Below are 16,131 nucleotides of genomic sequence, written 5' to 3'. Positions count from 1 at the left end.
AGAATCATAGAATCCCTGCAGTGCAGAAGGAGGCCATTTGGCCCATCGAGTCTGCACCAACCTTTCGAAAGATCATCCTACTTAGGCCCAATCCCCTACCCTTTTCCTGCATCCCCACCTAAGGGGCAATTTTTAGCATGGCCAATCCGCCTAACCTGCACATTTCTGGACTATGGGAGGAATCTGGAGCACCCGGAGGAAACCCACGCATCATAAGGAGAACGTGCAAACTACACGCAGACAGTTACCCAAGGTCGGAATCGAACCCGGCTCTCTGGCGTTGTGAGGCAGTACTGCTAACCGCTTACCACCATGCCCGCCCATAATTCACAATTACCATAACTCACATTTACTCAGAATCTTACCAGAGAAGATAAGACACATCAAGCACTGGTTCTGGCTGATGTTGAATTAAGAGGAATGCTTCGTAAAGGTCTTGATGGATATTGCCTCCTGCTGAGAACTCTCTCCCCTTCATCACCCTCTTCCAGCAGCTTATTCTCCTCTGTGTCACCTCTCTTTGTTCTCTTCATCATGCTGATCTTGGGCTCCAACTCCATCATCATATTGAAGGTCAGAGCAGGCTCGATGTGCCATGTGGGTTACTCTTGCTCCTATATCTTATGTTCTTTTGTCCTATTCCCAGAAAAAGTAGCCATAAGACTACATCTTAAGACATAAGACAATCATAAGACATAGGAGCAGAATTAGGCCAATCGACCCATCGAGTCTTCTCCGCCATTCGATCATGGCTGATATTTTATTCATCCCTATTCTCTTGCCTTCTCCCTATAATCCCTGATCCCCTTATTAATCAAGAATCTATCTCTGTCTTAAACACATTCAGTGATTTGGCCTCCACAGCCTTCTGCGGCAAAGTGTTCGACAGATTCACCACCCTCTGGCTGAGGACGTTCCTCCTCATCTCTGTTTAGTCTGAGATTGTGTCCTCTGGTTCTAGTTTTTCCCACAAGTAGAAACATCTTCTCCACGTCCACTCTATCCAGGCCTCGCAGTATCCTATAAGTTTCATTGAGATCCCCTCCTCATCCTTCTAAACTCCAACGAGTACAAACAGAGAGTTCTCAACCGTTCCTCATATGGCAAGCTCCTCATTCCAGGGACCATTCCAGGGTCCCAAGTTTGAATCCCGGCTTGGGTCACTGTCTGTGCGGAGTCTGCACGTTTACCCCGTGTCTGCGTGGGTTTCCTCCAGGTGTTCTGGTTTCCTCCCACTGTCCAAAGATGTGCAGAGTAGGTGGATTGGCCATGATAAATTGCCCTTAGTAATCAAAAAAGGTTAGGAGGGGTTATTGGGTTACGGGGATAGGGTGGAAGTGAGGGCTTAAGTGGGTCGGTGCAGACTCGATGGGCCGAATGGTCTCCTTCTGCACTGTATGTATGTTCTATGAACCTCCTCTGAACCCTTTCCAAGGCCAGCACCTCTTTCCTTCGATACGGGGCCCAAAAACTGCTCACAATACTCCAAATAGGGGCTGACAGAGCCGTATACAGCTTCAGAAGTACATCCCTGGTCTTGTATTCTAACCCGCTTGACATGAAGGGGTTATTGGGTAACGGGGATAGGGAGGAAGTGAGGGCTTAAGTGGGTCGGTGCAGACTCGATGGGCTGAATGCCCTCCTTTTGCACTGTATGTTCTATGTTCTATATTCTATGAATGCTAACATTGCATTAGCCTTCCTAATTGCTGACTGAACCCGCACGTTAACCTTAAGAGAATTGTGAACAAGGACTCCTAAGTTCATTTGTGCTTATGATTTCCTAAGCATTTCCCCATTTAGAAAATAGTCTATGCCTAAATTCCTCCTTCCAAAGTGCACACCTCACACTTTTCCACATTGTATTTCATCTGCCACTTCATTGCTCATTCTCCTAGTTTGTCCAAATCCTTCTGCATCCCCCTTGCTTCCTCAATACTACCTGTCCCTCTGTAGAAGCCAGGTATTTCTAATACAACTGGTATAGGTAAAAGATAGCTATTTAAGCATAACTATTAAGTCCCAGTTTTAAATACCCATTTTAAAATGAGGATTACAGCACCCATAACCTCAGGTCATCTCAAAACATATAGCTTCAATAGATACATGAAACAGCATAATTCCATCATAGATTAAAACAGCACAGTTGCAAGACAATTTGACACTATGCTTGTGCTGCTGTCAAGGACAAGGGCTGAATTCCATGGCAACGAGGTGGCAGGAGTCCAGTGCAGTTTGTAGAACATTGAATCAAATATATATTTGATTCCAGCTTTCTCGATATGAAGTCTCCATTGTTACATTAGCCAAGCTAGCTTAAAACCAGTTTATTGCTGGTAAAGATTAGCAGAATATCACATTCCATAACATGCAGACATGAAACAATTAAAAGCTAATGTTGCACATTGAAGTTGGACGGCTTGACATCAAATCAAATGTGTTTGAGTCTAACCCAAACCAATTAGGATTATATTGGGGTGTGATTAGATGACTTAAGGCAGATATGAAAGTATATAGCTGAAAAGTTCCCCCCCGCCATTTTAGTCTGTCCTTAATTCTCTGAGTCTGTCTGTTTAGTAAGTCTGTTAGTCTGTCTTTAATTCTCTGAGTCTGTCTGTCAGTCTGTCAGTATGTCTTTGTAGTGATGTAGTGTTTTTGACTTTGAGTTTGAGTTTAGCTGAAGATTAGCTCTCTCTCTCTTTTCATGTTCAATTTTCAAACTTTGAGCCTTTTAAAAGTTACCTTCGAGCTGTCTGTCTAAGCAAAAAGATGATGGGTGTCATTCTCCGACCCCCCCGCCGGGTTGGAGAATCGCCGGGGGCTGCCGTGAATCCCGCCCCCGCCGGTTGCCGAAGTCTCCGGTACCGGATATTTGGCAGGGGCGGGAATCGGGCCGCGCCGGCTGGCGGGCCCCCCCGCTCGATTCTCCGGCCCGAATGGGCCGAAGTCCCGCCGATAAATTGCCTGTGGCCTGGCCCGCGATTGGGGCCCACCGATCCGCGGGCGGGCCTGTGCCGTGGGGGCACTCTTTCCCTTCCACCTCCGACACGGTCTCCACCATGGCGGAGGCGGAAGAGACACCCTCCACTGTGCATGCGCGGGACACTGTCAGCGGCCGCTGACGCTCCCGCGCATGCGCCGCCCCGACATGTCATTTCCGCGCCAGCTGGCGGGGCAACAAAGGCCGTTTCCACCAGCTGGCGGGGGGGTCGGAGAATGACACCCACTCTCTGCCTTCTGCCGGTCAGCCAATACTCTATCTATGCCAGGATCTTACCCTTAACACCTGGGCTCTTAACTTATTTAACAATGTTGGGGCTCGGCCCCCCAAGATGCGGAGCATTCCGCACCTTTGGGCGGCGTGATGCCCGTCTGATTGGCGCCGTTTTTGGCGCCAGTCGGCGGACATCGTGCCGTTTCGGGAGAATTTCGCCCAATGTCTTGATCCTCTGAAAGCTTCAAATTGTCTACGAATTGCCTTTTAAATGACTTTCAAATTGTAATCAATAGAAAAAAAATAAAACAATTATTTTTGGCAACTGAAAAGTTTTAACTTAAATTTCTGCTGAGTCCCAGTAATCGCAAAGTGCTATTGGTAACCGAATAGTAGGAATAATATAAATTCCTTCAACTTTACACAGTCAAATAATAGTAGGAATCTAACAACTTGGCGTAGTCCAAAAATATTATAGATTCTTTCAACTTGTCGTAGTTCGGCAGGACTTTGATCCTTCAACTAAGATTCCTCCAGGTCTTTGTATCATCTGCAAACTTAGCAACAGTGCCTTCAGTTCCTTCTTCCAGATCATTAATGTATATTGTGAAAAGTTGTGGTCCCAGCACAGACCACTGAGGCACACCACTAGTCACCGGCTGCCATCCTGAAAAAGACTCCTTTATCCCCACTCTCTGCCTTCTGCCGGTCAGCCAATACTCTATCTATGCCAGGATCTTACCCTTAACACCTGGGCTCTTAACTTATTTAACAATCTCTGATGCGGAACCTTGTCACAGGCCTTCTAGAAATCTAAGCAAATCACGTCCACTGGTTCTCCTTTGTCTAACTTCTTTGTTACCTCCACAAAGGTAGTATTGCGGAAGCAAAGGGGCAGCAGAAGAATTTGGACAAGCTAGGAGAGTGGGCAATGAAGTGGCAGATGAAATACAATGTGGAAAAGTGTGAGGTTATGCACTTTGGAAGAGGAATTTAGGCATAGACCGATTTGTCAGACATGACCTCCTTTGACAAAGCCGTGCTGACTCAATCGTATTTTATCATGCACTTCCAAGGACTCCGTGATCTTATCTTTAATAACAGACTCTAAAATCTTACCAATGACCAAAGTCAGGATAACCAGCCTATAATTTCCCTTCTTCTGCCTCCCTCCCTTCTTAAACAGTGGTGTTACATTAGCCACCTCCCAGTCCTCTGGGACCCTTCCTGCCTCCAGTGATTCCTGAAAGATCACTACCAATGCCTCCACAATCTCCTCAGCTATCTCTTTTGGGGCCTTTCCATGTAGTCCATTCGGTCCAGGTGACTTATCCACCTTCAGACCTTTCAGTTTCCCCAGAACTTTCTCCTTCATGATGGCCACTGCACTCACTCTGCCCCCTGATTCTCCTGCAGCTCCGGCATCCCACTAGTGTCTTCCAACGTGAAGACTGATGCAAAGTAACTATTCAGTTCATTTGCCATTTCTTTGTTTCCTATTATTACTTCTTCAGCCACGTTTTCCAGTGGTCCAATGTCTATTTTTGCCTCTCTCTGATCTGTTATATATTGATAAAACCTCTTCCTGTCTTCTTTTATATTACTAGCTAGCTTGCACTCAAGATTTCATCTTCTCTCCCCTTATTGCTTTTTTAGCTGTCCTCTGCTCGCTTTTAAAGGATTCCCAATCCTCTGGCTTCCCACTAATCCTCGCCACTTTGTATGCTTTTTCTTTTGCTTTTATGCTGTCCTTGACTTCCCTCGTCAACCATGGATGCCTTGTCCTCCCCTTAGCATGTTTCCTCCTCCTTGGGATGAATTTCTGCTGTGCCTCCCGAATAACCCCCCAAAACTCATGCCATTACTGTTCCACTGTCTTCCCTTAACACCTGGGTTAGAAACAGGTTAGAAACAGGAAAGGAGAAGTCACCCAGTTAGGGGTTTTCTATAGGCCTCCGAAAAGTTCCAGAGATGTAGCGGAAAGGATTGCAAAGATGATTCTGGATAGGAGCGAAAGCAACAGGGTAGTTGTTATGGGGGACTTTAACTTTCCAAATATTGACTGGAATCGCTATAGTTCGAGTACTTTAGATGGGTCCGTTTTTGTCCAATGTGTGCAGGAGGGTTTCCTGACACAGTATGTAGATAGGCCAACGAGAGGCGAGGCCGTATTGGATTTGGTACTGGGTAATGAACCAGGACAGGTGTTAGATTTGGAGGTAGGTGAGCACTTTGGTGATAGTGACCACAATTCGATTACGTTTACTTTAGTGATGGAAAGGGATAGGTATATGGCATAGGGCAAGAGTTACATCTGGGGGAAAGGCAATTATGATGCGATGAGTCAAGACTTAGGATGCATCGGATGGAGAGGAAAACTGCAGGGGATGGGCACAATGAAAATGTGGAGCTTGTTCAAGGAACAGCTACTGTGTGTCCTTGATAATTATGTACCTGTCAGGCAGGGAGGAAGTGGTCGAGCAAGGGAACCGTGGTTTACTAAGGCAGTCGAAACACTTGTCACGAGGAAGAAGGAGGCTTATGTAAAGATGAGACATGAAGGTTCAGTTAGGGCGCTCGAGAGTTACAACTTAGCTAGGAAGGACCTAAAGAGAGAGCTAAGAAGAGCCAGGAGGGGACATGAGAAGTCTTTGGCAGGTAGGATCAAGCTTTCTATAGATATGTCAGGAATAAAAGAATGACTAGGGTAAGAGTAGGGCCAGTCAAGGAAGTTGTGCTTGGAGTCCGAGGAGATAGGAGAGGTGCTAAATGAATATTTTTCGTCAGTATTCACACAGGAAAAAGACAATGTTGTCGCGGAGAATACTGAGATTCAGGCTACTAGACTAGAAGGGCTTGAGGTTCATAAGGAGGAGGTGTTAACAATTCTGGAAAGTGTGAAAATAGATAAGTCCCCTGGGCCGGGTGGGATTTATCCTAGGATTCTCTCGGAAGCTCGGGAGGAGATTGCTGAGCCTTTGGCTTTGATCTTTAAGTCATCTTTGTCTCCAGGAATAGTGCCAGAAGACTGGAGGATAGCAAATGTTGTCCCCTTGTTCAAGAAGGGGAGTAGAGACAACCCCAGTAACTATAGACCTTATAGCCTTACATCTGTTGTGGCAAAATCTTGGAAAGGTTTATAAGAGATAGGATGTATAATCATCTGGAAAGGAATAATTTGATTCGACATAGTCAACACGGTTTTGTGAAGGGTAGGTCGTGCCTCACAAACCTTATTGAGTTCTTTGAGAAGGTGACCAAACAGGTGGATGAGGGTAAAGCAGCTGATGTGGTGTATATGGATTTCAGTAAAGCGTTTGATAAGGTTCCTCACGGTAGGCTACTGCAGAAAATACGGAAGCATGGGATTCAGGGAGATTTAGCAGTTTGGATCAGAAATTGGCTAGCCGGAAGAAGACAAAGGGTGGAGGTTGATGGGAAGTGTTCAGACTGGAGTCCAGTTACCAGTGGTGTACCACAATGATCTGTTTTGGGGCCACTGCTGTTTGTCATTTTCATAAATGACCTGGAGAAGGGCGTAGAAGGATGGGTGAGTAAATTTACAGATGACACTAAAGTCGGTGGAGTTGTGGACAGTGCGGAAGGATGTTTCAAGTTACAGAGGGACACAGATAAGCTGCAGCGCTGGGCTGAGAGGTGGCAAATGGAGTTTAATGCAGAAAAGTGTGAGGTGATTCATTTTGGAAGGAATAACAGGAAGACAGAGTACTGGGCTAATGGTAAGATTCTTGGCAGTGTGGATGAGCAGAGAGATCTCGGTGTACATGTACATAGATCCCTGAAAGTTGCCACTCAGGTTGAGAGGGTTGTTAAGAAGGCGTACGGTGTGTTAGCTTTTATTGGTAGAGGGATTGAGTTTCGGAGCCATGAGGTCATGTTGGAGCTGTACAAAACTCTGGTGAAGCCGCATTTGGAGTATTGCGTGCAATTCTGGTTGCCGCAGCCTTTCCAGGGCGTGGAATGCCCTGCCTGCAACAGTAGTGGACTCGCCAACACTAACGGCATTCAAATGGTCATTGGATAGACATATGGACGATAAGGGAATAGTGTAGATGGGCTTTAGAGTGGTTTCACAGGTCGGCACAACATTGAGGGCCGAAGGGCCTGTACTGCACTGTAATGTTCTTTGTTCTATTTTCCCTGTAGGCTCCTTTTCCAATCAACTCTGCCCAGCTCCTACCCATTTCTGAAATTGACTTGTTTCAGCACAAACTTTTACATGAACATCTGTCATTCAGCATCCGTCAGATCATTCCCTGAAGACCATTCAAAGTATAGTATATATAAATGATTTGAAGGAAAATGTAACTGGTCTGATTAAAAAGTTTGCAGATGACACAAAGGTTGGTGGAATTGCGGATAGTGATGTGGAATGTCAGACGATACAGCAGGGTCTACATCGGTTGGAGACTTGGGGAGAGAGATGACAGATGGTGCTTAATCTGGACAAATGTGAGGGAATGTATAATATAGGTGGGAAATATACAGTAAATAGCAGAACCCTTAAGAGTGTTGCTAGGCAGAGGAATCTGGGTGTACACGTTCACAGGTCACTGAAAGTGGCACCGCAGGTGGAGAAGGTAGTCAAGAAGGCATACGGCATGCTTGCCTTCATCAGCATGGACATCAAGTATAGAAATTGGCAAGTCATGCTGCAGCTGTACAGAACCTTAGTGTTCAATTCTGGTCGCCCCACTACCAGAAGGATGTGGAGGCTTTGGAGGGTACAGAAGAGGTTTACCAGGATGTTGCCTGGTATGGAAGGTATTAGCTCTCAGGAGAGATTTGTTCTCACTGAAACAACGGAGGTTGAGAGGCAACCTGATAGAAGTCGACAAAATTATTCGGGGCATGGACAGAGTGGATAGTCAAATGCTCTTTCCTAGGGTAGGAGAATCAAGTACTAGGGGACATAGGTTTAAAGTGCACAGGGAAAAGTTAAGAACAGATGTGCGAGGCAAGCTATTTTACACAGAAGGTGGTAAATATATGGAACGCGTTGCCTGGGGAGGTGGTGGGAGCAGGTATGAGAGGGGCATTTAAGGGGCATCTGGACAAATATATGAATAGGGTGGGAATGGAAGGATATGGACTTAGTTTAGGCAGGTACCATGGTCGGCGCAGGCTTGGAGGGCTGAAGGGCCTGTTCCTGTGCTGTATTGTTCTTTGTTCTTTGTGTCATGTGCAAACTTACTAATCCAACAAATTACATTTTCCTCCAAATCATTTACACAGAATAATAATATAATAATCTTTTATTGTCACAATTAGGCGTACATTATACTATCCTGCCTGAAAATTCTGTATCCAGAGATTTCTGCCCCTCCTTTAGCCAGGTTTCCGTTATAGCAACATGCTGCCATGCTACTTGTGTCCTTAACTCATCTACCTTGTTTGTAATACTCCTTGCATTGAGGTTTAAACAGTTCATCTCCACCATGTTTCCATGCTGGACACTAACTATTGCTTCTCCTGTAATTCCAGGCCTTTATGTTTCCGTTTATCTTATATTTGACATATTAATTCTTAAAACTATATGTTACTTCTGAAACATTAATGTAATTCATTAAAATAAATGATTATTATGCTTCTTGGTCTTCTCAACTCAAGGGATTACAAGCCAATTGAAATCTGGATGATTTTCCCCCGAGAGCCCTGCATAGTTTGATAGATTTTTCTAAAATGACATTCTTTTTATTTTCACAGGATCAAAATCTGAATGATGATCCAATTGGAATACCTGTCGGGAAACACAGCGTGGATCTCAATAATACTGTCACAAGTACTCTCGCTCATACCAAAAAACCAGTAAGACAAACGTATATTATGTTTTTCTTATTTGCTCATGGGATGTAAGTATTACTGCCAATGTTCACATTTATTGCCTATCCATAATTGCTCTTGAGAAGTAAGCTGTCTCTTGAACCAATGCAGTCCATGAGGTGTAGGTACACCCACAGTGCTGATAGGGAGGGAGTTGCAGTGACAATGAAGGGACGGTGATAATATTTCCAAGTCAGGTGAGTGACCTGGATTTACCAGTGATGGTATTTCTTTCCATCTCTACATACCTAATTATTAGATAGCGGAGGTGGTAGAGTGGTAGAGTTACAGTTTTGCAAGGTGTTGGTTGAAGAAGCCTTGGTGAGTTACTGAAGTGCATCTTGTAGATGGTACACAGGAGTGCATCTGTGGCGGAGGGAGTGAATGTTTGTCGAAGAGATGTCAACCATGTGGGCTGCTTTGTCCTAGATGGTGTTGAGCTTCTTGAGTGTTGTTTGAGCTGTACTTATCCAGGCAAGTGGGAGTATTCCATCACACTCATGATTAGTGCCTTGTAGATGGTGGATTGGCTTTGGGGAGTCAGGAAGTGAGTTACTCACTGCAGCATTCCTAGCCTCTGACCTCCTCTTTTAGCCACTGTAATTATATGGCTAGTCTAGTTCAGTTTCTGGTCAATGGTAACCCCCAGGATGTTGATAGTGGGGGATTCCACGATGGTAATGCCATTGATGTCAAGTAGAGATGGTTTGATTCTCTCTTACTGGAGGTGGCTTGGCCAAAACTCTCAGTGCTTCGGTGTGCCGTATCCCTCTATACCCATCCTATGGATTTGTCAAGATGCCTTTTGCCTTTTGAACACCGTTAATGTATCTGCTTCCACAACCTCCCCTGGCAACGCGTTCCAGGCACCCACCACCATCTGTGTAAAACACCTGCCTCTCAAATCTCCTCTAAACTTTGCCCCTATGCCCTCTGGTGACTGACCACCCTGGGAAAGAGTGCCTGCCTATCCACTCTATCCATGCCCCTCATAATCTTGTAGTCAATTATCAGGTCCCGCCTCAACTTCCATCATTCTAATGAAAACAGTCTGAGTCTATTCAGCCTCTCCGCATAGCTAACACTCTCCAGACCAGGCAACATCTTGGTAAACCTCCTTTGCACCCTCTCCAAAGCCTCCATGTCCTTCTGGCAGAGTGGTGACCAGAATTGTGTGCAATTTTCCAAATGCGGCCTTACCAAGGTTCTATACAACTGCAGCATGACTTGCCAGTTTTTATACTCAATGCCCCGTCGAATGAAGGCAAGCATTCCGTATGCTTTCTTGACTACCTTGCCCACTTCTGTTGCCACTTTCAAAGAACTGTGGACCTGTATGCTCAGATCACTCTGATTTTCTATATCCCCAAGAGTTTTGGATTTCCGATATAGTTCCCCTCTATGTTAGACCTACCAAAATGTATTACCTCAGATTTGTCTGGATTAAACGCCATTTGCCATTTCTCTGCCCCAGTCACGATCCTATCTATATCCTGCTGCATCCTCTGACAATCCTCAACACTATCTGCCACTCCACCAACCTTCGTGTCATCGTGAACTTACTAATTATGGACAAGGACTGCTGCAGTATTTGAAAAGTTGACCTGATGAGAGAGGTCATTGACGAATCAACTGAAATAATCGTGTCCCAAACATGAGCTTGAGGAATTCCTATAATGATTTCCTAGTGCTGACATATTGGCATCCAAGATTCTCTCGCCTCCCAGCTTCATGCTTCTCGACAGCAGGAGGCAGCGCGCAGTTCGCTGGTGACAGGATTCTCTCCTCCTGTCGCTGTCAATGGGAATTCCCATTGAAACCACTGCACGTCGCCGGGAAACTCGCAGGTAGGGGTGGGCTGCCAGTGGGAACACAGAATTCCGCCGGCAGCAAACAGCCGGAGAATTCCAGCAGATGAAGGAAAATATATTAAATTGAAATTAGTTTTTAAAACTTTAACTATCCACTCAGTGCTGAAGGGTTTGAAACTCTTCTGTATTGATCTCTATTGGGGCGACATGGTGGTACAGTGGTTAGCACTGTTGCTTCACAGCTCTCGGGTCCCGGGTTCATTTCCGGCCTCTGGTTACTGTGCAGAGTCTGCACGTTCTCCCCGTGTCTGCGTGGTGCTCAGGTTTGGCCAGGTGCTCAGGTTTCCTCCCACAGTCCAAAGATGTGCAGGTTAGGTGGATTGGCCATGCTAAATTGCCCCTTAGTTTCCCAAAGGTTAGGTGAGGTTACTGGGTTACGGGGATAGGGTGGTGGCGTAGGGTGCTCTTTCCAAGGGCCGGTGCAGAGCCGATGGGCCGAATGGGTTCCTTCTGCACTGTAAATTCTATGATTCTATGATTACACACGCACGCTGTTTAGTTCAAGTTGTTAGGTATAGGAAATCAGCTCAAGGACACAGCTGCTGTCGATGGGGCACAGGGAAAGGGCCCCATCATTGGTGATTCTCAATGATTGTGTTATCAATGTGGGATCTCTGCACAATTTGTACTGGTGCCAGGTTGTCTGGGAATGGAGACATAATCAGGATGGAAGAGTCAATTAATAGGGAGCATATTTCTTTTATACAGTTTTTTATACAGAGGGTAGTGCGTGCCTGGAACTCGCTGACAGAGGAGGTTGTGGAAGCAGGTACGATCATGATGTTTAAGGGACATCTTGACAAATACATGAATGGGATGGATTACAGGGATACGGACCCTGGAAGTGTAGAAGATATTAGGTTAGACGGACAGCATGGTAGCTGCAGGCTTAGAAGGCCGAAGGACCTGTTCCTGTGCTGTATTTTTCCTGGTTCTTTATTCTTTATAGACATGTTTATAATCTTTTTATAATAATCTTTATTGCCACAAGTAGGCTTACATTAATACTGTAATGAAGTTGTGAAAAGCCCCTAGTTGCCACATTCCGGCGCCTGTTCGGGTACACGGAGGGAGAATTCAGAATGTCCAAATGACCCAACAGCATATCTTTCGGGACTTGTGGGAGGAAACCGGAGCACCCGGAGGACCCCAAGCAGACAAAGGAGAACGTGCAGACTCTGCGCAGACATTGATCCAAGTGGGAATCAAAACCGGGACCCTGGTGTTGTGAAACAACAGTGCTAACCATTGTGCTACCATGTTGCCCTTAGATAAACTTTGCAGCATTCTGTGGATTGTGTGAATCGAAGATATTCAATTGCACCAGCAATCAGAGGAATTAATTCAGTGCCTAGCCTGTCAACACTTCAGGATAAGGCTGGTAGGAATCCTTCATTCTGTTCAACATGGTGTTCAGCTGTGTAGGGTTGAGGCTCGTAAATAGTATTTGAAATTGGTAGTGCAGACATCAAATCACCATTGCATTACATGCTTGCTCAATACTCTCATTCACTAAGATGGCAGAGTGGGGAGTGCACACTCATATCTCACAATCATTTTCCAATGTTAGGAAACTGTACCTGAACGACGGCTGCTACAGAGCCTAGCTCCTCCTTCCCTGAGTAAGTCCCTAACTTGAATGAGTTTTGGTTGACAAGGAAGTTGATTTAAATGGAATGGAGCTCTGTACAATTTATTTTTTATTTAAAAAATAATAAATTTAGACTACCCAGTTCTTTTTCCCAATTAAGGGAAATTTAGCAAGGCTAATTCACTTACCCTGTAAATCTTTGGGTTATGGGGGTGAGACCCACACCGACACGGGGAGAAAGTGCAAAGTCCACACGGGCAGTGACCTGGGGCCGGAATCGAACCCTCAACGCTGTGCCACCATGCCACCCCGAGATGGAGCTCTGCAAATGTAATGATTTTACATTCACACACTTATGAACAAACATAAACAAACAGTGTTAAATAGCAAACAGCCTCACCGTGAAAACATGTAATAGATCATAGAGATGACCAAGAAGAAGATTGAAATTACGAGGCCAATCAAGGTGATATATTCCAGATTTGCTTCACTTTTTGGATCTTGATCATTATTTCCATCCCTGTTCAAATCCTTTGGGAAGAATCCAATGAAAAATTGTTTTAAAAAACACTGAGAAACTTTGAACTCTGAAACAAAAGGATGAAAAGCTGGGAATACACAATGCCGAATCGAGGAAATGCTGGGAACACACACTGCCCGATATAGGAAATGTTGGGAATACATATTGCCTGATATAAGAAAGGCTGGGAATACAGACTGTCCAATAGAGAAAATTCTGGGAATACACACTGCCTGACAGGGGAAAAACTGGGAATACACTCTGCCTGATCGAGATAATGATGAGAATACACACTGTCTGATAGAGGATATGCTGGAAACACACACTGCCCAATTACGGAAAGGCTGGGAATACACGCTGTCCAATAAGAGTAAATGTTGGGAATATGCACTGCCCGATATAGGAAAGGCTAGGAATACTCACTGCCCAATAGAGAAGATGCTGGGAATACACACTGCCTGACAGTGGAAATGTTGGGAATATACTCTGCCGCCTGAGAGACGAAATGCTGAGAATATACACTGCCTGATCGAGGAAATGCTGGGAATACACACTGCCGATACTGAAAATGTTCGGAATGCACACTGTCCAATAGAGGAAATGTTGGGAATACGCACAGCCTGACAGTGGAACTGTTGGGAATACACACTCCAGGATACAGAAATGCGCACTGCCTGATCGAGGAAATGCTGGGAATATATACAGTCTGATATATGAAATGTTGGGACACATAATGAATGATAGAGGAAATTTGGGAATACACATTTCCTGATCAAGGAAATACAAATAACACACACTGCCTGATCGGGAAATTGTGGGAGCACACACTGCCTGATCGAGAAATGCTTGGAATACACACTGCCCGATGTAGGAAATGTTGGGAATACACACTGCCTGATAGAGGAAATACTGGGAATACACACTGCCTTTCCTGCGATTAGAGAAGATAAAGTACGAGTTAAGGGGCTCTTCAGGGGGGTTTGAGGAAAGGTGGGGGATGTTTGTGACCGTGTTTGAGGGGCTGATCGTCGCGGGGAGGGGGGTGTAAAGGGGAAAAATCTGTATAGTTGATTGTTGGGAAGTATGTTTCCCAGGGTGTTTATTTGCTGTAACCTGTTTTGATACATGTTTGTAATAAAATACATTTTTTTTAAAAAGGGAATATAGGAATTGTTGAGAATACATACTGCCCGATATAGGACGTGCTGGGAATACACACTGCCTGCTATCGGAAATGTTGAGCATACACACTGCCCGATATAGGACATGCCTGATAGAGAAAATGCTGGGAATACACAATGCCCCATATCAGTAATGTTAAAAATCACTGTGTGATATACAAAATGCTGGGAATACACACTGCCTGATAGAGGGTATGCTGGGAATACACATGACCTGATAATGGAAATGTTGGGAATAGATACTCCCCAATAGAGGAAATGCAGAGAATACACACTGCCCGATAGATCAAATGCTGTGAATATATATTGCCCGATAGGGGAAATGCTGAGAATACACATTTCCCGATGGAGGAATTGTGGGAATACACATTGCTGACAGAGAAAATGCTTTGAATGCACACTGCTGATAGAGCAAATGCTGCTGTTAATTCACATTGCCGAGAGAGGAAATGCTGAGAATACACATTGCCCAATCGAGGATATGCTGGATATACACATTTGCTCGATGGAAGAAATGCTGGGAATGCACATTGCTAATAGAGGAGATTCTGGGAGTACACAATGTCCGATATAGGAAATGCTGGAAATACACACTGCGCGTTTGAGGAATTGCTGGAAATATACACTGCCCGACAGTGGAAACATTTGGAATACAAGCAGCTGGATAAAGGAAATGCTGGGAAGACATAATGCCAGACAGTGGAAATGTTGGGAATAAACACTGCCCAAAAGTGGAAATGATGGGAATGCATATTGCCTGACAGTCGAAACTTTGGGAGTACACACAACCTGATAATGAAAATCCAAGTAATACATACTGTCTGACAGTGGAAATGTTGGGAAAACACACTGCCCAATACAGGAAATACTGGGAGTACACACTGCCTGATTTAGAAAATGTTGGAAAAACAGTGTACGATATAGAAAATGCTGGGAATACAGACTGCCTTATCGAGGAAATGCTGGGAATACACACTGCCCAATTTAGGAAATGTTGGGAACACACTTGCCTGACAGTGGAAAAGTTGGGAACACACACTGATAGAGGAAATGCTGGGAATACATATTGCCCAATATAGGAAATGTTGGGAACACAGACTGCCCGATTGAGGATATACTGGGAATACGCTGGGAATACATACTGCCCGATATAGGAAATGTTGGGAACACAGGCTGCCCGATTGAGGATATACTGGGGATACACACTGCCTGGCAGTGGAAATACTGGGTATGCACACATCCCGATATAGGAAATGTTGAAAATACATACGGCCCAATATAGGGAATATTGGAAATGCACACTGCCCGATTGAGAGAATTCTAGGGATGCACAGTGTCCAATTGCTAGGAATACAAACACTCGGATATCGGAAATCTGGGGAATACACACTGTCTGATACAGGAAATACTGTGAATGAACACGGCCCAATTGAGAAAATGATGGGAATACACACTAGCTGGCAGTGGAAACGCTGGGAATAGTGTCGAATATGGGAACTTCTGGGAATCACACTGTCCGATACAGCAAATTCTGGGAATACACACTGCCCGATTGAGGAAATACTGGGAATGCACACTGGTTGGCAGTGGAAATGCTGGGAATACACACTGCCTGATATAGGAAATGTAAGGAATACACACTACCTGTGGAGGAAATGCTGGGAATACACACTGCCTGACATAGGAAATGTTGGGAAAAAACTGCCCACTAGAGGAAATATTAGGAATACACACTCCTGACTTCCAGGTGCGGCGATGGCCAGCTAAGTCGCACGTTTCGCCAGCTCCCGGTGGAACGGACTTTTGGGCTCTTAATAGCAGCCCCATCGGCAATTTTAACGGCAAAGAACACTGTGCGGTAATCCAGAAGGGAATCACCCCTGGACACGGATGGAAAAAAGAGAGGAAAG

General features: G+C 45.0%; 1 protein-coding gene across 2 annotated transcripts in view; it reads right to left on the bottom strand.

The window, feature by feature from the left end:
• LOC140430903 (adhesion G protein-coupled receptor G3-like) overlaps positions 1 to 16,131 on the bottom strand; it is a 380,819-nt gene that overhangs the window by 41,636 nt on the left and 323,052 nt on the right. The window contains exon 10 of one of the 2 annotated variants that reach the window (XM_072518691.1): positions 12,921 to 13,051. In XM_072518691.1, coding sequence (XP_072374792.1) covers positions 12,921 to 13,051 — 131 coding nt within the window. Of the gene's footprint in view, positions 1 to 12,708; positions 12,843 to 12,920; positions 13,052 to 16,131 lie in introns of both variants that reach the window. The other variant, XM_072518690.1, reaches the window with a different exon arrangement.

This window comes from Scyliorhinus torazame, chromosome 10 (assembly GCF_047496885.1).
Source record: "Scyliorhinus torazame isolate Kashiwa2021f chromosome 10, sScyTor2.1, whole genome shotgun sequence".
NCBI lineage: Eukaryota > Metazoa > Chordata > Chondrichthyes > Carcharhiniformes > Scyliorhinidae > Scyliorhinus > Scyliorhinus torazame.
This window is presented reverse-complemented; position numbering and strand designations above follow the sequence as displayed.